General features: G+C 49.0%; 1 protein-coding gene across 7 annotated transcripts in view; it reads right to left on the reverse strand.

Annotated features, from left to right (window-relative positions):
- The window catches only part of PICALM (phosphatidylinositol binding clathrin assembly protein), a 103,516-nt gene that overhangs the window by 3,726 nt on the left and 78,722 nt on the right, over positions 1-21,068 (reverse strand). For 3 of the 7 annotated variants that reach the window (XM_015427736.1, XM_015427734.1, XM_015427732.1), the window contains 7 exons: positions 20,856-20,963; positions 19,829-19,960; positions 19,697-19,727; positions 17,610-17,709; positions 13,407-13,430; positions 11,210-11,269; positions 9,094-9,198 (listed from right to left, as the gene is read on the reverse strand). In XM_015427736.1, coding sequence (XP_015283222.1) covers positions 9,094-9,198; positions 11,210-11,269; positions 13,407-13,430; positions 17,610-17,709; positions 19,697-19,727; positions 19,829-19,960; positions 20,856-20,963 — 560 coding nt within the window. The remainder of the gene's footprint in view (positions 1-9,093; positions 9,199-11,209; positions 11,270-13,406; positions 13,431-17,609; positions 17,710-19,696; positions 19,728-19,828; positions 19,961-20,855; positions 20,964-21,068) is intronic. The other 4 variants (XM_015427738.1, XM_015427735.1, XM_015427733.1 and 1 more) reach the window with 2 other exon arrangements.

A 21,068-nucleotide genomic window follows, 5' to 3' on the forward strand; every position in this document is an offset into this window, starting at 1 on the left:
CGTCGGTTTCCTAGAGCAGGCGAGGAGAAACCGCACCTCAGGGCAAAGGGGAAAAGCACGGCAGAGCAGCACATGGCCCACCGCTGACTCTGCTTGAAGGGCTGTCATGTAGAAGATGGAGGGGATCTATTCTCTCTTGCTCCGGGTTGCAAGACTAGATCTAATGGGTGGAAATTACAAGGGGGTCGTTACCAGCTAAATATCAGGAGAGACTTCCTGACTGTCAGAGTGGTTGAGCAGTGGAACAGACTGCTTCGGGAGGTGGTGGATGCTCCTTCACTGGACGTTTTCAAGCGGAGGCTGGATGACCACCTTTTGGGTATGTTGTAGGGCTATCTTTCGGCTATGCTCCTGCAGAGTGCAGGGGGTTGGACTAGATGACCTGCAAGGTCCCTTCCAACTCTAACATCCTACGATTCTATGCTTGGCCACAACCCGCCTTCTGCTTTGGCTCGGCCTACTCAGCTGCCCGCCCCTCTATTTAACTCTCTAAGGGGACTTTTGTTCTTGTGGCTTCACTGGGCCTTGTTGGCTATCTTTGTCTGTACAGAGCCTCAGGAAGCAATACGGAGTTCTGAGGGGGCACCTCAAGAGTTGCGGTGTTCGACGGTCTAGGCGGCCTCAAGGGGCTGACCGATGTCTCCTGCGCGTGAACGCGTGACGCTTGCTGTATGCCGAATCAGACCACCAGTCCAGCAAGGTCAGCGGTGTCCACTCAGACTGGCAGCGGCTCTCCAGGGTCTTAGTCGAGGCTTCCCACATCACCTCCTGCCTGGCCCTTTTAACTCGAGATGCCGGGGATTGAACCTGGGACCTTCTGCATGCCAAGCAGAGGCTCGACCCCTGAGCCACAGATAGCCAAAAAAACTCAAAAACACCACTGTTCCTTTTTCCCAAACTGAAAAGTGATTTTTGAGCCCAAGGAGAGTTCAATTGCTGTGACGACAACATTGGGGGGGGGGGGGGGAAATACAGGAGAATACACAGAGCATATCCACATCCCAAAAGAGGCCAGGCTAGCTACCACAAGGGCCAGGTCCTTTTCGGTGGCGGCCCCTATCTGGTGGAATGAGCTCCCAGAGGAGATCAGGGCTCTGCGGGACCTTTTACAGTTCCGCAGAGCCTGTAAGACGGAGCTCTTCCGCCAGGCTTTTGAATAGGGGCCGCCGCCGCCACTACCACCACCGCATGTATGCGGAAGCAGGACTGTCAGGGTAGGCCTATGAGAAATTGGAACAACACGGCTTAGGCCGCCCCTCTCCCTTCTGATTTCAACCTCAGACCTCTTCCTGTCATGTAATGGAGAAAATGTAATTTTAGTCCTCCATGTATCTTGTAAGTTGTAATTTATGCTGTTTTTTATGTATTTGGTTTTATAGCACTTGTGCCTTGTAAGCCGCCCTGAGCCTGCGTGCGGGGAAGAAATGGAAATAAATAAATAAATAAATAAATAAATCTTAATGAAACCTAAGGTAAAGTTTCTAGATCCAAGACATTCCTCATTCCCTCCCCCTTCACACACCACGCCCCCAAAAACAGATTTCAGCCAGTTGCTGGAAACACCCCCAGATGGGGAGGAATCTGTTCTCCCATTCTGGAAGAAGAAGAAGAGATTGGATTTATACCCCACACCCTTCACTTGGGAGTCTCAGACAATCTCCTTCTCCTCCTATCCCCACAACAGACACCCTGTCTGGTAAGGTGGGGCTGAGAGAGCTCTGAGAGAACTGCCCTTGAAAGAACAGCTCCGAGAGACCTTGGGACTGACCCAAGGTCGGCCAGCTGGCTGCATGTGGAGGAGGAGTGAGGAATCAAACCCGGTTCTCCAGATTAGAGTCAGCCACTCTTAACCACTACACCAAACAGCACGGGGCGCCACAAAGCCCAAGGGGGGTTAATTCTTTTTGACACAGCTGCACCCCACATGGGAACGATCCGGGCTGCAGGTCATTCGGGCCACTCACTCCCCCAACCGCCACTTGATCACGGGCCCATTTCCAGCCCTACATCATCAGCTGGCACGACGGTGCTTGCTTTGTGCAGAGCAAACGCCCTCTGTCGCCTCGCAGGACCAGTCCTCGTGGTGGGGAGTCGCCATGTGGAGGCTGCCTGGACCGACCTCTCGGGAGTCAGCAATTCATTGACGGCCAATAGTCAGGCTGGAGCCCTCACCACTAAATGACTTGGGTGAATACCTGGCAGCAGCTAAGAAGCGATAGATGGACCGTGGGGCATGGGTCTACCTATACCACATGACAATACACAGGAAGGTCACCAGGTAGAGGCATTTTCAAGTGTCTTCCACACGGCAGGCTGCAGCCATCAGGAAGCATCTCCTTCCTACCTTCAGTCCTCAACAGCCCGTGGCTTGTTGCAGCTCAAGCAACAAAAGATTTAAAAAACCCAAAAAGAACACCACTCTCTATGGGTAGCAGCAGAGTGTCAGAACTGTTTATCTCGAAGGGTTCTCGATGCATGGGCTCCCATTCACGGGTCCCTGTATGACCCAGGGCTCGCTCAAACAAGTATGAGAAACCACGGACCGAGGACAACCGAGGACGTGGCGTTTCCAGTGTGGCACTCCTCGAGATGAGCAAGCGGGCACACAAAAGCAAAAGAACTGTACATCGTATGTGTGTGGGGGAAGCGATGGAAAAGGCAGAGGGGGAGGCGCCATGAATGGCCTCTTTCGCCTCCTTGGCAGTGGGCGGACGTCGAGGCTCACCCCGCGCCTGTTCGTTTTCCAACACGCCCAGTTCGCGTCGTGCGGCAAGTGCTCCTCGCCCTCGTGCAGTTTAGCTAATCCAAGATCTGCCAACACCAACAGGTCACCCCCCCCCAAGGAAACCCTCTCAGCACCCTGTAGCAGGATGCCAAGCACACAATGCAGCCACAGTATGAAGGCCCAGGAGGCAGACGGGAGGTCAGAACACTGCCGCTACTCACGAGAGCCCACTGGGCGGCCACAACAGGCCTTTGTTCCCTTCCCCAGGAAGGCTCATAAATCCGTCACTGGTGAACCAGGACCCAGTTTTGAGAAGAACGCGCCAGCCCACCTGATCCAGCAGCAGACTCCCTTAAGGCCGCACTTTCAACATCTGTGGTTTCCAGAGGAAACCCGCTTTCTTTGCCCATTAGGTCAGGGGTGGTTTAAAAAAAAAAGCAGGTGGTACAAGTACTGGGATTATGCGGTTTAGGGATGCAAGTGGCCCTAGAGAGAAAAGACAGGCATGGCCGAAATCCGTGCCTTCGAAAAGCGACGTAATGCTTCTTTTTTAAACAGAAAAAACACCCAAGCAACCCAGCATTCTGAAGCAGCCTGGTTCCCTGGACCAACTTTTATCGTGTAGTGCTCCCGAACATCTTAAAATCCGCATCTCATACCAGCCTGCAAGCTGAATGAGGCAGAATAACCGGATTCGTTCCCTGCCACAAATGCACGATTCCCCCACAAGCAACTTCAGAGTTCATTACAAAGGCATCAGGACACAAGACGGATTTACTCCTGGTAGCTCATCTACGTTGGGCAGTGCCTACAAGGGCTTACAAATGTCTCCTACTCCTACAGATGTATTCAACTGTGGTCCAAAGCATGAGGACAGTTGCCTTCAACATGGTAACGCGCTGGAAGCACCTGACCAGGGGTCAATTTGGGCCTCAGAAAAATCAGACTCCTTCATTCCCGACTGCTGAACAAGAGTGACAGTGTTTAAAGTTCTCCACTAGAGATGGGAAGACCCGGAAAAATTCGGAAAAAAACTTTTTTTCCCTGAAGCCTTTTTGTTTTTTTCCGAAAAACTGGAAAAATTGAAAAAAGAAAAGAAAAAAAATTGATTATAGAACGTTTTATTTTAACATGATGAATAAAATATTTTAAGACCAGGTGTTCAAGTATTTTCCAAATCATTTCTAAAATATATATATATGGTATCAGATTGATGTAATTTCTGTGCACTGAGGACAAGCAAGTCCTAGGTTACAAACTGAACTCTCCAATGCAAGAACAAGATGCATTTCTTCCTTTAGGAGGTGCTACTGTCAGAAGAAACTAAAAAAGTTTCAGTTTTGTTTTTGCATGTGGGTGGGTATTCTGTAATAATTGTTTGGATACACTATATTTTTAATATGCTAGTTGTGATAATTTCATGCCAAGTAAAAATGTCCATAGTCATATTTTATGTTCCTAAAGTAACAGAATGACTTTCAAACTAGAAAAGACAAAAGAAATGCTAATGTAGCATTTTTTTCAATTTTTCCAAAGATTTCCGTTTCCCCCCGAAAAAACAGGGAAAACCCCGGGTTTTTTCCCGAGCTTCAAAATTTCCGGAAACTTTACATCTCTACTCTCCACCTCGCACATCACGTCACCAACACACCCACCCACTCTCACATGCCTCCCCCCCACCGCACTTTCACCCTTAGGCTTTAGTGAATCCATGGCTTCCTGACAGCTCTTCAACACACACGTCTCCCCTGTCCCCAGGGCAAGCTCCCTGCCCTCCGTGGTTTCCCCAGACAAAGAGGGAAGTTCTGCAGCCTCAGAACCGAGAAGGAAAAGGGGTTCCGGCACCCTGGTTCTCTGCCTTCCCTGGACTGGCTCGCTGTGACCTTCTCTCCCCCCTTCTAGGAGCTCAGTCCCTTCCTCCCCACCCCCCCCCCCCCCCAGCCAGGTGTGGTGCCTTCCCTTTAATGGGAGTCCCTCCCCACCCACCCTGTATCCAGTCCCCTTCCACCTGCCTGCTCCACCCGGGAGGATATAAAAGGAAAGGGAGGGCTTTCCTGCCACTTTCCCCCTGCTGCCTGCCTCCCCGCCTCCCTCCCTGGCCACTCAGGGCTGCCTCTTAGCTTCTTCCAAGTCTAGGCTCAGCCTTGCCTCCTGACCACGTCCCTCCCCACTGCTGCCTGGCTCCCGGCCACCCCCATCTCCTCGCCTTCCTTGCACAGGGGAGTCAGGTCCCTGGCTGGCCTCACTTGGGTCAAGTTGGGGCCGAGCATCCACTCCCAACACAACACGGTCAACAGATAACAATCCGGAAATCGACTTCCATTTGTTTGACCGAGGCGGTGCCCCCCCCCTCCCCATGCATCGTGGAAAATCCCATCCTCGTGTCCCACTGAAATGGAGGTCCCGCAACGGCGGCTGACTTGACGCGCGCCAGCGAAGGAGGGCGCACCGAGGTTCATCTTTTGTCAAAGTGACATTCTGCAGATTCGAAAGACTCCGCTGAGTGGCTTAAATGCGACTTTTAAGCACTCGCCCAGCTATGGCAGACTGCTCTGGGCAGTTCCAGATCCCAGTTACGACTACAGGAGTAGTGAGACAGAAAACCACAAGGTGCAGCTGAAAGGCAGGACACGAAGCAGGGCTTTGCATGGACAGGCAGCATATGCCGCGCAGAAGGGGGAGCCAAGAAGAACAGCAGCTTTGTAAGAGGGAACGGGTCAGACCCAAAGAACTCCCATTTTACAACCGTCCCACCTAAAAAGGGACCACCCAGGACAACCAAGCGACTTTCCGCCAGGATCGAGTCTTCCGGCCTTCCTGCAGGCAAGCTCAGGGTCAGTCTGGAAAGGAGAAAAGCCCCCTGCACAAGGAACCCCACCCTCGCACGTCCGCCTCTTTTGCAAAGCGTGCATGCAGTGAGGACCAATGGGCTGGTTCCCGTTTCCAATATGCAGGCAGGCAGCTCCCGGTGCTCCTCTTTTCCGGGCCTCGAATGCCAGCCACTGACACCTCATACACGGAAGTGGGGGTGATGCCGGCGAAGCCTGAGAACTCCCTAGGAAAGTCAGCCTCTCCGGTTGCGCCTTCCCCCCAACTCTCTTATTCATCTCCCCAACAACTCTCTTCCATAAATGTGTAGAACTTACCAGCTTAAACTTTATCTCTAGGAGGCTGCCTTTACGGCGACTGTTTCCAGATGTCCCAAGCAACCGGTTATTGCGTACTCCCCCGTCTTCCCTGCCCATCTCTACTCCACGAAGGCTTATCTGCTGTTTCCCCCCTGCGTTTCCTCCGCTCACACATACTTAAGCGCCTCTTCCTTTTCCCTCTTCAAAGCTTGCTTCAGCAAAGCCCTTTCCTGGACCACCCTCACCTCCTTTGCTTCCAGATTAGTCCTCCCATCTCTGCCGACTATCGTCCAACGGGAGCAAAAGGCCCTGCTGCGGTGTAATCGGTTTAGGCATCCAGACCGAACACTTGTCGACAAGCCCATTCGCAGCTGAGGCTTTGCAGACCAGTCGCCACACTCACCTGGGCTCCTGATACAGGACCAAAAGGATTTGGAGGTCTCATGACAGGCTGGCTGTATATTAAGGTTGGCTGCGTCATTACCGGCACTCCTCCCATTTGGGACGGCTGAAATCCGGAACGGGACAGAATTAGATTCAGCGTAAGTAGTCCAAAGCACAGAGGAGGTGAGACTAAGCAACTCAGCGGCCTTAAGCACACAAAAAAATATGTAGGGCAAAAAAACTCAGGGAACATGCGAAACGGGTTCCAAACTTGGGGTCACCTGCAAACTGTGTTCTTTCAAAAGGACAAACTTCTGGCTTCGTCTCTCAAAACTGTTCTGGGTCCTGCATATCCTTTTCCCAGATGGACCTCTTTACTTTCCCCCACTGACTGGTGAGGCCATACTTCAAGCTCCCCTATTTATCAAGGGAAGAACATCTACAGTTCACACCAAAGTCCTCTGCTTTATTCATTCCAGTATCTGGACTCAAACTGGGTTAACGCACTGTTACACAGGAGGAAGAAGGTCTTAACTCTACAACTGCTTTTTTGGTTCTAGATGAAAGCATTACACCTATTGAACAATAAAACCAGGCAGAATCAAAACAGCTAATAGAATCAGGGAACAGCTTGGAATGCTGTTAAAAAGTTAATAAAAAATGAGCAGATCATACAAATGCAGAGCAGATTACTGACTCTTATGAGCTGTTGACTGCAGAAGGTGCTAGCCACAGCAAAAAAAGGGAACAGATTTGACCTTCTCAGTAGTTTTCACCAGGTGACCCAAGACAACCGCTAATAATGACTTACAAAAGAAATGCTAATGTAGCATTTTTTTCAATTTTTCCAAAGATTTCCGTTTCCCCCCGAAAAAACAGGGAAAACCCCGGGTTTTTTCCCGAGCTTCAAAATTTCCGGAAACTTTACATCTCTACTCTCCACCTCGCACATCACGTCACCAACACACCCACCCACTCTCACATGCCTCCCCCCCACCGCACTTTCACCCTTAGGCTTTAGTGAATCCATGGCTTCCTGACAGCTCTTCAACACACACGTCTCCCCTGTCCCCAGGGCAAGCTCCCTGCCCTCCGTGGTTTCCCCAGACAAAGAGGGAAGTTCTGCAGCCTCAGAACCGAGAAGGAAAAGGGGTTCCGGCACCCTGGTTCTCTGCCTTCCCTGGACTGGCTCGCTGTCCTACCCCGGAGGCTCAGGGCGGCTAAATTGGACTTGCTTCCCCAAAGACTTGCATAGCTCCTTGAATGTGATTTTCAAGTTATATTTTGTAATGGGAGTCCCTCCCCACCCACCCTGTATCCAGTCCCCTTCCACCTGCCTGCTCCACCCGGGAGGATATAAAAGGAAAGGGAGGGCTTTCCTGCCACTTTCCCCCTGCTGCCTGCCTCCCCGCCTCCCTCCCTGGCCACTCAGGGCTGCCTCTTAGCTTCTTCCAAGTCTAGGCTCAGCCTTGCCTCCTGACCACGTCCCTCCCCACTGCTGCCTGGCTCCCGGCCACCCCCATCTCCTCGCCTTCCTTGCACAGGGGAGTCAGGTCCCTGGCTGGCCTCACTTGGGTCAAGTTGGGGCCGAGCATCCACTCCCAACACAACACGGTCAACAGATAACAATCCTGAAATCGACTTCCATTTGTTTGACCGAGGCGGTGCCCCCCCCCTCCCCATGCATCGTGGAAAATCCCATCCTCGTGTCCCACTGAAATGGAGGTCCCGCAACGGCGGCTGACTTGACGCGCGCCAGCGAAGGAGGGCGCACCGAGGTTCATCTTTTGTCAAAGTGACATTCTGCAGATTCGAAAGACTCCGCTGAGTGGCTTAAATGCGACTTTTAAGCACTCGCCCAGCTATGGCAGACTGCTCTGGGCAGTTCCAGATCCCAGTTACGACTACAGGAGTAGTGAGACAGAAAACCACAAGGTGCAGCTGAAAGGCAGGACACGAAGCAGGGCTTTGCATGGACAGGCAGCATATGCCGCGCAGAAGGGGGAGCCAAGAAGAACAGCAGCTTTGTAAGAGGGAACGGGTCAGACCCAAAGAACTCCCATTTTACAACCGTCCCACCTAAAAAGGGACCACCCAGGACAACCAAGCGACTTTCCGCCAGGATCGAGTCTTCCGGCCTTCCTGCAGGCAAGCTCAGGGTCAGTCTGGAAAGGAGAAAAGCCCCCTGCACAAGGAACCCCACCCTCGCACGTCCGCCTCTTTTGCAAAGCGTGCATGCAGTGAGGACCAATGGGCTGGTTCCCGTTTCCAATATGCAGGCAGGCAGCTCCCGGTGCTCCTCTTTTCCGGGCCTCGAATGCCAGCCACTGACACCTCATACACGGAAGTGGGGGTGATGCCGGCGAAGCCTGAGAACTCCCTAGGAAAGTCAGCCTCTCCGGTTGCGCCTTCCCCCCAACTCTCTTATTCATCTCCCCAACAACTCTCTTCCATAAATGTGTAGAACTTACCAGCTTAAACTTTATCTCTAGGAGGCTGCCTTTACGGCGACTGTTTCCAGATGTCCCAAGCAACCGGTTATTGCGTACTCCCCCGTCTTCCCTGCCCATCTCTACTCCACGAAGGCTTATCTGCTGTTTCCCCCCTGCGTTTCCTCCGCTCACACATACTTAAGCGCCTCTTCCTTTTCCCTCTTCAAAGCTTGCTTCAGCAAAGCCCTTTCCTGGACCACCCTCACCTCCTTTGCTTCCAGATTAGTCCTCCCATCTCTGCCGACTATCGTCCAACGGGAGCAAAAGGCCCTGCTGCGGTGTAATCGGTTTAGGCATCCAGACCGAACACTTGTCGACAAGCCCATTCGCAGCTGAGGCTTTGCAGACCAGTCGCCACACTCACCTGGGCTCCTGATACAGGACCAAAAGGATTTGGAGGTCTCATGACAGGCTGGCTGTATATTAAGGTTGGCTGCGTCATTACCGGCACTCCTCCCATTTGGGACGGCTGAAATCCGGAACGGGACAGAATTAGATTCAGCGTAAGTAGTCCAAAGCACAGAGGAGGTGAGACTAAGCAACTCAGCGGCCTTAAGCACACAAAAAAATATGTAGGGCAAAAAAACTCAGGGAACATGCGAAACGGGTTCCAAACTTGGGGTCACCTGCAAACTGTGTTCTTTCAAAAGGACAAACTTCTGGCTTCGTCTCTCAAAACTGTTCTGGGTCCTGCATATCCTTTTCCCAGATGGACCTCTTTACTTTCCCCCACTGACTGGTGAGGCCATACTTCAAGCTCCCCTATTTATCAAGGGAAGAACATCTACAGTTCACACCAAAGTCCTCTGCTTTATTCATTCCAGTATCTGGACTCAAACTGGGTTAACGCACTGTTACACAGGAGGAAGAAGGTCTTAACTCTACAACTGCTTTTTTGGTTCTAGATGAAAGCATTACACCTATTGAACAATAAAACCAGGCAGAATCAAAACAGCTAATAGAATCAGGGAACAGCTTGGAATGCTGTTAAAAAGTTAATAAAAAATGAGCAGATCATACAAATGCAGAGCAGATTACTGACTCTTATGAGCTGTTGACTGCAGAAGGTGCTAGCCACAGCAAAAAAAGGGAACAGATTTGACCTTCTCAGTAGTTTTCACCAGGTGACCCAAGACAACCGCTAATAATGACTTGTGGCCAGATGTAACCGGCATGTGGGCTCACAGAAGGGGAGGTGGTCTAGGAAGCATACGGCGTCCCAAGAGCCTTAAACAAGATGTAAATGGAAGCTGGAACTCTTGGTCACAGTTGTAGCATTAACCAACTAGCATTGCCTCTTTATCTTATCTCTGTTCAATTAGTTTGCTCCCTTCGTCCACTTGACAAGAGCTTCCAGACATCGGTATGGGACAGTGGCAGTTTCCTTTGAATGCTTTGCTAGTGAAAATGTAGAGCTCACCACCCATCCGGACATAGATGACACTGCAAGCCACAGAGGCTCTTACTCAGTAGCTTCTTACAGATTTTAGTATTGACAATCTGGAATTTTTAATGTTTCCCAAGGCCTCTTGCTGACCTCTTTGTCGTAAATAGCCACTTTAACTGTACGTTTCTAACCTTGTGCACGGCCATCTTTTTAAACGCAACAGCAGGGGCCAGCTGGTGCATGCCTTTGCTTAACTCGGAGGAAGAAAACTGGTGTTGTACAGAGATGGATACTTAATGGATTCAGACAGACAGCTTGGGGGGGAGGGGTGTTGTCCATTGAAAGCTTATTGCAGGTACCTGGCCCAAGGATGGCTCACTTAGCCGCCACCAGGGGAAGGGCCTTTTCAGGGCCTTTTCAGTTGTGGCCCCTAGCCTGTGGAACGCACTCTCGGATGACACCTGTGCCCTGCCAGACTTGTTTAGTTTCCGCAGGGCATGCAAAGCTGAATTGTTTACATTGGCCTTTGGAGGGTAACCACATTTGGGCTGTTTTAATAGTGGTATGATAGCCACTTTTTTAGTATTTTAATATGTTGATATTAATATTTTATATTAGTTTATGTTATTACCTTCCTGGTTTTAATGTTGTTAGTCGCCACGAGACCCTTTGGGTGAGCGGCGACTAAAAAAATCTAATTAATAAATACAATGTAACCAGATTTTTTTCAAGGCACCCTTCGGAACCGCCTGTTTAAAACCCCTTTCAATTTCCTTCCTAGATGTTGTGAGTTCTTGAAACAGCTTTTTAATTACAGACTACTCTTGGCTTATTGTTCAGATTTCCTACTTTGGCTGCCTAGTTGTGTTCAACCCGTGCAAAATGTACAGGTACATCTGAGGCTAGGTGGGAAGCGTGCACATCCGTCAGTGGCTTTTTGACTTCTTCCAACAAGAAGTTCTTCCTACCAAGAACTTCTATACATCTCTGCACTGCAGAGGATTCTGAGAAAGGTTCCACCAGGGTACACAAAGTTCACATACAACCCAAGAGAAAATGCCCCCATTGGCTTGAAATACTAGAATTTACTGACCATTCCGTAGCCCATCACTCCGGTTGGCGTCGTCGCAGGATAGGCCATTACAGGCGGTGCCTAATGCGGGGGGGAAAAACAGCGATAAAGCTACACAGAAAAGGACTTCTTCTCAAACAGTCATGAATGGCCTTGACTGCCCGAGCCAGAAACTGGCACCTTACTATAAAGCCTACAGTACCATCCGTGCAGGCAAGCCAACAGTTATACACCAACTGCAAAGGTAAACTGAGGCAATATTACAGATGGTGCCCAGCCTGAGATACAGATGTAGGCATCTCACAACACCCAAGGAAGCTCATCTGGCAATATGAGCCTAAGCACCTGCAATAGGCAAGCTGGGGATCGTCTCCAAAAGCTAATTCAAGTGCAGTCAGCTCACTGATGCTATTATCGAAAGTATAAAGGAAGGCCCCACCGACGGCCTTCAGACAATCACCAAGGTCTGGAAGGAGAGTATACAGCTCACAGCAGGTACACAGCTCAGCAGCTACACAGCTCACAGAGTTCACAAGAAGCTCTGTGTTTTAAAGGAGGAGAGCGGGCAAAAAATACAAATCGGTACAGTCTTCACAGCTCCCAGCCTCAGCCTTCAGGAGTGACTTTTACAGTCAAGAACATAATCACCGGGAGCTACAGGTAAGGGGCTGGAGTTGGGGTCCTGTGCCTACGCCTCACCAGGCTGGCTTTAAGGACCACGGTTTAAAGCACTTAACCCTTCCTCCTCCAGAGCAGTAATGCTGGCAATCTGCCCTTTTATCTCCAGTTCCCTAATTAACGGACAATGGCTCCTCTCAAAAGGTTGAGTCCCCTCTTGTATCCTATTGCACAATACAAAGGAAGAGAATCTCTACAAGATATGAAAGTGCAGAGAACTATAGAGGTGTGCATCTTACTAGGAGCCTCTCCCATGCAGGGAGATCTATAAAAGCATTATCTACAGCAGCTGTTTTCTATCAGAATAACTTCCAAAAGAGAAAGTTGGGGATTGGGGGGAGTTAGAACCAGACAGTTTTCAAAACAAGACGAAACATGGTTTCTGTGAACTCTGATGTCCACCACAAAACGGGAGTCCATCCTCTTACCAGTAATTACAGTTAATGAGATGATGCAGCGATTAGTATCCGCACAGCTAAAAGCAAACCAGTTTGCAATACATATGGAGATTCATATGCTGAGCTGTTGGCTTCCAAGTGCTCAAAGGCTGGCTTTGGATTTCCCCCACAATGGAAAGAGCACAGGGAAAGACCAATAGTAACACCAGAGAAGCTGACCGTCAGCGAAATATGTCACTATAATAAGAGCAGAAGAATTAAATTGCTAAGGTCTGCTACAAACCAGCTCAGTCATAATGTGCTATTTGCCCACGGATAAAACAGATATGGGAAATATGTATTTTGCACACAGCAGGATAATTGTTTCGACAAAGTCACCTGACCTTTGGAATACATCAAAAATCTTTATGATTCCATTCTTTAGCTCTTATTATATTAACACTTTGAGGAATTGGGTCAATTTATCACTGATGGTTTTTGAAGAGTCCTGTCACCGCTCTGACCCCCATTTAACCCCCTTTTTGGTACTGAAATGAGAGACGGCCTCCCTTTTAAGAAAAATCGTTCTGAAGTTACAATCAGCTCCTTTGGGAGTGAAACCAAACGACAGGGATTTTTCACTCCATTTTTTGTGTTTCGGGACATATTGGTCTCTCCCTAGTTGGGAAAAATCAAGTCAATAGCGGATCAAGTGCCAAGTTGAACAGAAGCCTGTGAGGTTTCATGCAGTTATTCTCACACATACACACACAAATGCCTTTAATCTGATTTATTCACCAAATGCAATTTTTTTGTTTTGTTTAAAGGCAGTACAGACACACAAATGCACGCCATCTCCCTGGCAGCGAATGACAAGAGTTCAAAGCGAGAAAAATCTTAGTGTTCGTCCATGCCGTCATTGGAGTCAAGAGGCCTGCAGGACCCCCGTGAGATCTGGATAAGCTAGAAGCGGCTCGAGTTTCCCGACCATGCCCAAAGATTGGAACGTAAGGAGGAGGGGAAAAAATGTGGCGTAGCGGGAGGATTATGAGGTTCTGCTGCACCGATAGTGGTTAATCGCATGCCAATCTGATTGCAAAAAAAAAAGGAAAAAACGAAGAAGAAAAAAAAAAGGAGAGAGGCCACGAGTTTTGTACACTTACGTATTGTGGAAAATGCATGCCATTCTGTTTTTTCCCCCGGAAGAACAATTACATAATGCAATAACACTGGATTAGAAATGAGCACTTAAAACAGAATACACACACACACAGAGCATTTTAGCCACAAGAGCATTTATCATTAACCCTGAAATGCCGACTCTTGTAATGCCGAGCCATTTCAGTGAAACGTCCCGTAAAAGGCGCCGACATGGTTGACGGGCCTGCAAATACGTCTTCTGGATTCTTGCATGTTTTGATGCCGTTTGTGTGTTCAGGTCTTAACTTGGAGAGTACTGAAATTCTCTCAATGAAAGGGCAAAGCATTCACAAGAAGACCAAACTAAAACACAGCAAACCAGAAGATGAGAAGGGATAGCCCTTTCTAGCCCTAGAAACTCTTTAGGAATACACGTCCCTAGGTTTAGCCCCTCCTGTCTTCAGCGTGCTGGTTTTCTATGCTCAGGAAGAGTTTAACACTAGAAAGCATTCAGATACGCAACACCTCTTCCGACCTGAAGTTGTATAGTTTGAAAGAGCAGAAACTGATAGGCAGGTGCCAGTGCTTAACCACTCCCCTCCCCTTCCTGTCAATCTGCCCTTTCAAACAATCTGCAGATAATCTAGAGAAGCTTTTGACCAATACCTGTGGGGGTATTTTCAGGGACCAACCCGCTGCAAAGGCCACACAACCAAGCAATTCCGACATATGTTGTCGAAGGCTGTCACGGCCGGGGTTTCTTAGCTGTTGTAGATTTTCCAGGCTGTGTGGCCGTGGTCTTGACATTGTAGGACCTGAGTAGATATAAATCACCTGCCTACCATTTTTCTTCCCGCCTTGACACAGAGAGTACTCCATCTTTCTGTGTTATACCTCTGAGGGTGCCAGTCACGGCTACTGGCGAAACGTCAGGTCCTACAATGCAAAGACCATGGCCATACAACCCGGAAAATCTACAACAGCTAATTCCGACATAATTCATGCTCATCAGATACAGTGTACAAACTGGGGGGGGGGGGGCTGAGAAAAATCCAAGGGGAAGGGGGTTGGGAACTCCCAACCTTGAACCAAGTCTCCTTACCCCAGACACTATAAGCTCTTAAGCTACCCCCACCTCAGTCTCCCTGTTTTTAAAATCCTTTTACAGTCTCAGCTCTCCTCAGCACTGAGGACAATGGACACAGCCAACCCCCCCCCTGGAAGCATTAGTTAACAAATATTTTCCCCATGTGCGTAACTTTCAAATCCCGTGAACGGCCAGCAGAATGCACCAAAAGTCCCTCAACCCAGAGAAATCAGCTTTCCTGGGACTGACTCCAGGAGGGGAGGGTGGGGTGGGGGGAAACCCCCACGATCCCAGTGCCTGCAGGATCCAACCCCTCACTTGCAGACTGTGGGATCCAACCCCTCGCCTAAGCACGCAGAAGCCCCGACTTTTCATTGCCCGTGACTGACTCAACGAGCGGGAATGATGAGAAATTTCCCCACAGATAAGCAAATCCTCCTTTGGGACTCTAGAAGCCCTCAGTGGCTTAATCAAATCAACAAAGCCCTCCCCCTCCCGTGCCTATTAGAGCATATCCAGTCCTCAGTGGACTTCTGTTCTGGGGTGGGATTATTAAGGTAACCAACAGACACACTTCCCCGCATAATGGGAAGTCCCCCTTTGGGTACACAGAACCCCCTGGCTTGCCCACCGGCAGCTTTCCTGACTGGCATCAGGCGCCCAGTTTTCTCCTAGGAGGAGTAAGAGGGAATGGTAGTAACTGTCCCAACAGTTTGTGATCCAAGGCCTTAAGACGGGAAAAGCCCCCTTCCTTTATATAACCCATGTTATGGGTCTTTGATGGACTGAACTTCAAAGGGCATCACTGGCTCTGTCCTGTGCTTGCCACTCTCCCAGGATAAAGGACTGACCATCTTTCTAACATGAAAGGGGTCTCAGCACCAGTGTTCCCTCTAAGCTGAGTTAGTGTGAGCTAGCTCACGGTTTTTTAGCCTCCGGCTCACACATTTTTGTCTTCGCTCAGGAAGGATGGGGCTTCAGAGCAAACTGATTTATGCAGGAGCCAAGTCTCTTGCTCAGAAGAACTTTAATGCCAGTAGCTCACAAAGTGGAATTTTTGCTCACAAGACTCCACAGCTTAGAGGGAGCGTTGCTCAGCACCGAAACTTTTCACTTCCCTGAACAGTCGTCTTACATGAAAAGCTACACAGAGGACACCATTATTGTATCAGCGACTGAACTACAGCTGTCAAGCACATTCGTTAAAGAGACACGCCAGGTGAGCATCAGTATCCCTGGCACACAAGCCCCGAGCAAGGCAGCAGCGGCTCACACCAAAAAAAAAAAAGGGTCAATGGTCTAATGAGCTATGAACATGTCTCTTTGCTTAGAATATTCACAACCCACTGACTCGCTGCTAAAGACTGTAAAGACCGTTTACAGCACAGTCATTAACGCACAACCAAAACAAGTTCAAGAAGTGGGTGGACAGCAGATTTCTCCCTGCCGATTTCTCCTCATTCTTGATCGAATCCTGCTCTCCGCCATAGTTTACATATTAGGCTTTGTGGGTTTCATGTGTAGGTGTGTTAGATGCTGGGGCTACAATAAGGTATCTCTAGGCAGAGTCACAACATCTTGCACAGATCACTTTTTAACGAGAACTACGAATGAAGAAACCAGAACCGATACTCATCAGTTTCTTTGGCAGTTTGCCAAGTGCTGGACTTAGCCCAAATCCTAGCACAACCAAGAAACGTGCTGCTTAGCACTGGACAGGTCACTACCTTTCAACCTAACCTCCCTTGCAGCACTGTTGTGGACACAACACATCAAATTGCCTTTTAATGTGTCAGATGATTGGTCGGTCACCTTCCAGTCTTGTTATCTCTGACTGGCTGAGGCTCTCCATGGTCTTCGGCAGAGGTCTTTCACATCAGCTACTACCTGGTCTTTTACGTGGAGATGCCGGGGATTAACACTGGGACCTTCTGGATGGCAAGCAGGTGCTCTACCACTGAGCTAGAGTCCCTCCACTATACGATAACCCTACTTTGTGCTACTCATGAATTATTTGGAGGAACAGTGGGCTAAAAAAATGAAAACGGATCAGACCTCGGGGGGGGGGGCATAACTGCATTAGGAATGGGCACAAATCCGCTCACGAGTTCATGACGAATTCTGGCCGGTTTGTGGCAGGTCAACTGTCATGAACTTTCAAGCAGTTCGTGGCGGTTCATGAATGGATACATTTCCAGACAGTCTCTACTCAATCAAAATGTTTACTGAACTTCAAAGCAACAGGTTCCCAAAGCAACTTTAATAGGTTCCCTGTGCATTTGGTGTGTGTTGCTTGCACTTCTGAACCGACACCTGACATTTTCCTCAAAATCATTTTCCTGGGAGCATCTTCTTTGAGGGGCCATAACTTGGACCCCCTATGTCCAACCTGCACATAACTTGGAAGGCATGTAGATGAGCATCGGGAAGAGGTCCCCTGCAAGTTCGATGCCTCCAGCTTGCACCAGGTCCATTCTATACACTCCTGAACCTGAGCCTGTCATTTCCCCAGAAAGCCCTTTCCTGGGCGCACCTTCGAGGAGACATAACTTGGACCCCATCAATCCAATCCTCACTAAAGGTGGAGGGGCAGGTAGAGGAGAGTCAGCCGGTGTCTCTAGCATGCGGGGGGGGGGGGGTTTTTACGGCACACGAACCTCACAAACTGAACCAGTTCGTTTAGCACCCTAAAAGTTTGCGACAGTTCACGGTTTGCAAACCGGGCACACCCCGAACCATAAACTGAACCCCATTTCCCCAGTTTGTGCCCATTCCTAAACTTGATTCTCTCTTGCTATTCTGCAACCTATAGCCTCAAACAGGCAAACGTTGAGGCTCGACCACCCTCTTGCATCTCCCAAGCACCCTCAGTTCCAAACTCTGGGAGACAGCCTCAAACAATTTAAGGCAATGGTGGAGCAATATGCTACTCAACGGATTTCCTGGGTTAGTGACCTTAACGCAACACTAGCTCCATTCTACAGATCCAACTTACACGCCATGGCCAATGCATCCAATAGTGACACGACCTAAACAAAGCCCTTCTGTTACTTTGGGCTTCAACAGTGTCTTCACAGACTTCATACATTTTATACACAGTGGCTGGCATCCAACCTCCACTACTATGACAGTGGCTTACCATTGTCGGTGCATTCCACGCTGTTGTTGGCGCAACTTTGGGCTGCCAGTTGGTGCCTCCCGTTAGCTTCTTCTCTCCTGGCTGTGTCCAATTCACGTCGCTTTGAATAAAGGTTCAAAACGTCACCACTCGGGAATTCTTTGCGAGCTGCCTTTTCGACAGCCGGCATTTGAAAAAAGGTCATGCGGTTTAGGAAAAGGCCACATTGAGATTTTCTTTTACATCCCGTACCCCTGCACGGACTCAAAGTCTTGGAGAAACTTATTCATGGGTAGAAGAGGTTGGATTTATACCCCATCCTTCACTACCTGAAGGCGTCTCAGAGCAGCTTACAATCTCCTTTCCCCCTCCTCACAACAGACACCCTGTGAGGTAGGTGGGGCTGAGAAAGCGCTTTCCAGAACAGCCCCGAGAGAACTCTGAATGACCCAAGGTCATGCCAGCAGCTGTATGTGGGGCAGCGGGGAATCAAACCTGGTTCTCCCAGATTAGAGTCCGTGCTCCTAACCACTACACCAAACTGGGTAGCCAGCTAAATATAAAAGCAGATACGCTTAATGCCCTTCCACTCTAAATCCACCAGTGGAAATCTGGCTGAGGCCTCAAACAAGCTTGCAGAAGACAGCCGCTCTAAGGAAAGTGGGCCTAAAGCGGTAAAAAGCAAAGGGCGTGTGCAGTCCCTAGCTAGGACAACCCAGGTCAACTTGAATTCTGGGAACTCAAGGATCCCCTCCCAAATTCTTGCAAAAAGTTATTTACCCTACAGCTTTTTGGTAGACATAAGAACATAAGAGACGCCAATGTTGGATCAGGCCAAAGGCCCATCCAGCCCAACACTCTGTATCACACAGTGGCCAGAAACACCAGGTGCCATCAGGAGGTCCACCAGTGGGGCCAGGACATTAGAAGCCCTCCCACTGTTGACCCCCCCCCCCAAGCACGTGGGCTAACCACATCCTGCTCACAGAGTTTGCTACTGTGAACACCCAGAAATGGAAAGTCTGATAGGAAAAGGGCAACGAGGACTAAGGAGACGCCAGCTCTAATCTCCATTCAGCCTGGAAGCTCTCGGGGTCACCCTGGGCCAGCCGTACACCCTCAGCCTAACTGACTTCGCAGGTCGTTTCAGAGGGTGGCTGTGCTGGCCTACCGGTAGACCAGTCGGATTCCAGTCCGGTAGCATGTCAGAGACCAAGAGTTTCAAGGTATAAGCTTCGGAGAGTCAGAGCTCCCTTCATCAGACACAAGCAGAGTACAAACGGAGGCCTCCTAGTCCTTTTATCCTAGTCAGAAGGTAAGAGGGGTGTCTAAAGGATGCTCATAAAAGATGCCAAGGGAGAATGCAGATTGCAATCAAACTTGGTTAGAGCAGAGGGGAAACGCTTGGGGAGGGGGGCAGAAAAATTAGCATCTGGAGTGAGATAAGAAATCTCTGTCCCCATTTAGCCCCTGGGAGGGGCCACTGTTCCGAGCTTGTGACTTTATCTCAAGTTCAGCCAGTTTGGTGTAGTGGTTAAGTGTGCGGACTCTAATCTGGGAGAACCAGGTTTGATTCCCCACTTCTCCACTTGCAGTTGCTGGGTGACCTTGGGCAAGCCATAGTTCTCTCAGAACTGTTCTCTCAAGAGCAGTTCTCAGAGCTTTCTCAGCTCCACCTACCTCACAGGGTGTCTGCTGTGGGGAGGGGAAGGGAAAGGAGTTTGTAAGCTGCTCTGAGACGCCAAGTGAAGGGCAGGGTATAAATCCAATATCTTCTTATGAGCCTTTTTTACCCCACCCACCTTCTGACCAGGATAAAAGGACTCTGAGATCTGCTCTGCTCTATCTGACGAAGTTGACTCTCAAAAGCTTGTACCCAAAAGGCTTCCTGTTGGTCTCCATGCTCAAATCTAATTGTTCTACCACACAGGGCTGTTGAGAGAACCCCGAGCTGCTAAAGTCAAGGGAAGGATATAAATATGGTATTGCTATCACTGTTCATTGCCTCTAGGAAAAGGAAAAAGCTGACATGTGCTGCACAAAGTTGTTGCGGAAATACACTTATGAAGGTTACCCCCAAAAAAGGATGGATTGTGAAAAATACTCACTTTTTTGCTGTTCCATTTCCAATGCCCAAATCTGTTACAAAACAAGAAAGTGGTTGGAAGCAGCCCATTTACTAGCATATAAAACTGGGAAGTGCTGGTACTGTAACTGAGCCACAAAAGGATTTCACTTACTGCCTACAAGGTTGGCTAAAGAGGAATCCAGATCGTCCGATACTAATTTATTAGGAGGTGCTTTGGAAGTTGGAAGACTCTGGTTTTGAGAAGCCACGGTTGGTTTTAGGAGTCCACCTAATTCATCAAACCCTTTAAAAAAAGAGAGACGACGTTAGGAGCAACCAAACACATTTTCAAGACAGTGCAAGACACAACCTTCAGTATTTTTAGATCTGTATGTTATGGTAAGGTCGCAGTAACCCTAGATGACATTGTGCTATGTTTCTATTCCCTTTGCCAGGCTACTATTACTCAATGGAATTCTGTCTTCTTTAAAATTAAGAATCTTATTGTTTTCACACACAAAAAGTTAACATCGTAAACAAGGCCCTATATAAGCCCACCTCCCACCTCTTCCCTCATGTGCCCTATTAGCTGAGAAGGAAAGAAAGGAGAAGAAAAAAAGTAGGGCAGGAGCATAGGTTAGGAAAGTAAGGTGCAACATTATGGATTCAATTAAACAGGGAACAAAGGTGAGGAGATATCACTGCTCGAATAGGTACAAGGATTCATGCCAAATGGAGGTGAAGGTTCTGGGAGCTTCTCCCGTGTTATATGCTATTCTCTCTTTTGTACGAAGGTACCGTTGACCCAGAGATCTATAGTGGGAGATATGAGTTCCAGTATTGTAAAATGATGGAATTCTGTCCTGAAGAAACAGCAGCTCTACACCTCCAGCAGCCAGGACTCAGAGATACGAACTGGGAGGTACACAGCCATTCTCATCCGCTGCCGCAAAAGCAGTCAAGGTGCATCAAGACACTTAGAAGACCAGGACATTTATTGTGGCAAAAGCCTCTATGAACTAGACATGATCTGACAGACATAACTCTAGTTCACACACAAAAATTGTGCCACGACAAATCTGCCGGCCTTTAAGTTACCCGACAATCCAAAATGCTACTTTGGGCATACCCAAAGGGGCTGCATGCACTGAGCGAGAATATTCAGTTTTACTAAGAAGCGGCAATTTCAAGAGACCTACCACAAGAATCCACTGGCACATTTGTCGTTTTGTTTCCAAACACAGACTCAAAGTCAACATTAAGGCCTGCAGAGGTTTGGGGTTGGGCAATGGGAGACGGAGTCAAGCCTACAAAGAGACGTTGACAAGAATTAGACTTGCTGATACACAAGGACAGGATCTCTCAACCTCCATGCAAGTAAAAACTCCTCGGCTATAACAAAGTCCTAGGTG

Source organism: Gekko japonicus, unplaced genomic scaffold (genome assembly GCF_001447785.1).
Source record: "Gekko japonicus isolate JY-2015 unplaced genomic scaffold, Gekko_japonicus_V1.1 scaffold393, whole genome shotgun sequence".
NCBI classification, from domain to species: Eukaryota; Metazoa; Chordata; class Lepidosauria; order Squamata; family Gekkonidae; genus Gekko; species Gekko japonicus.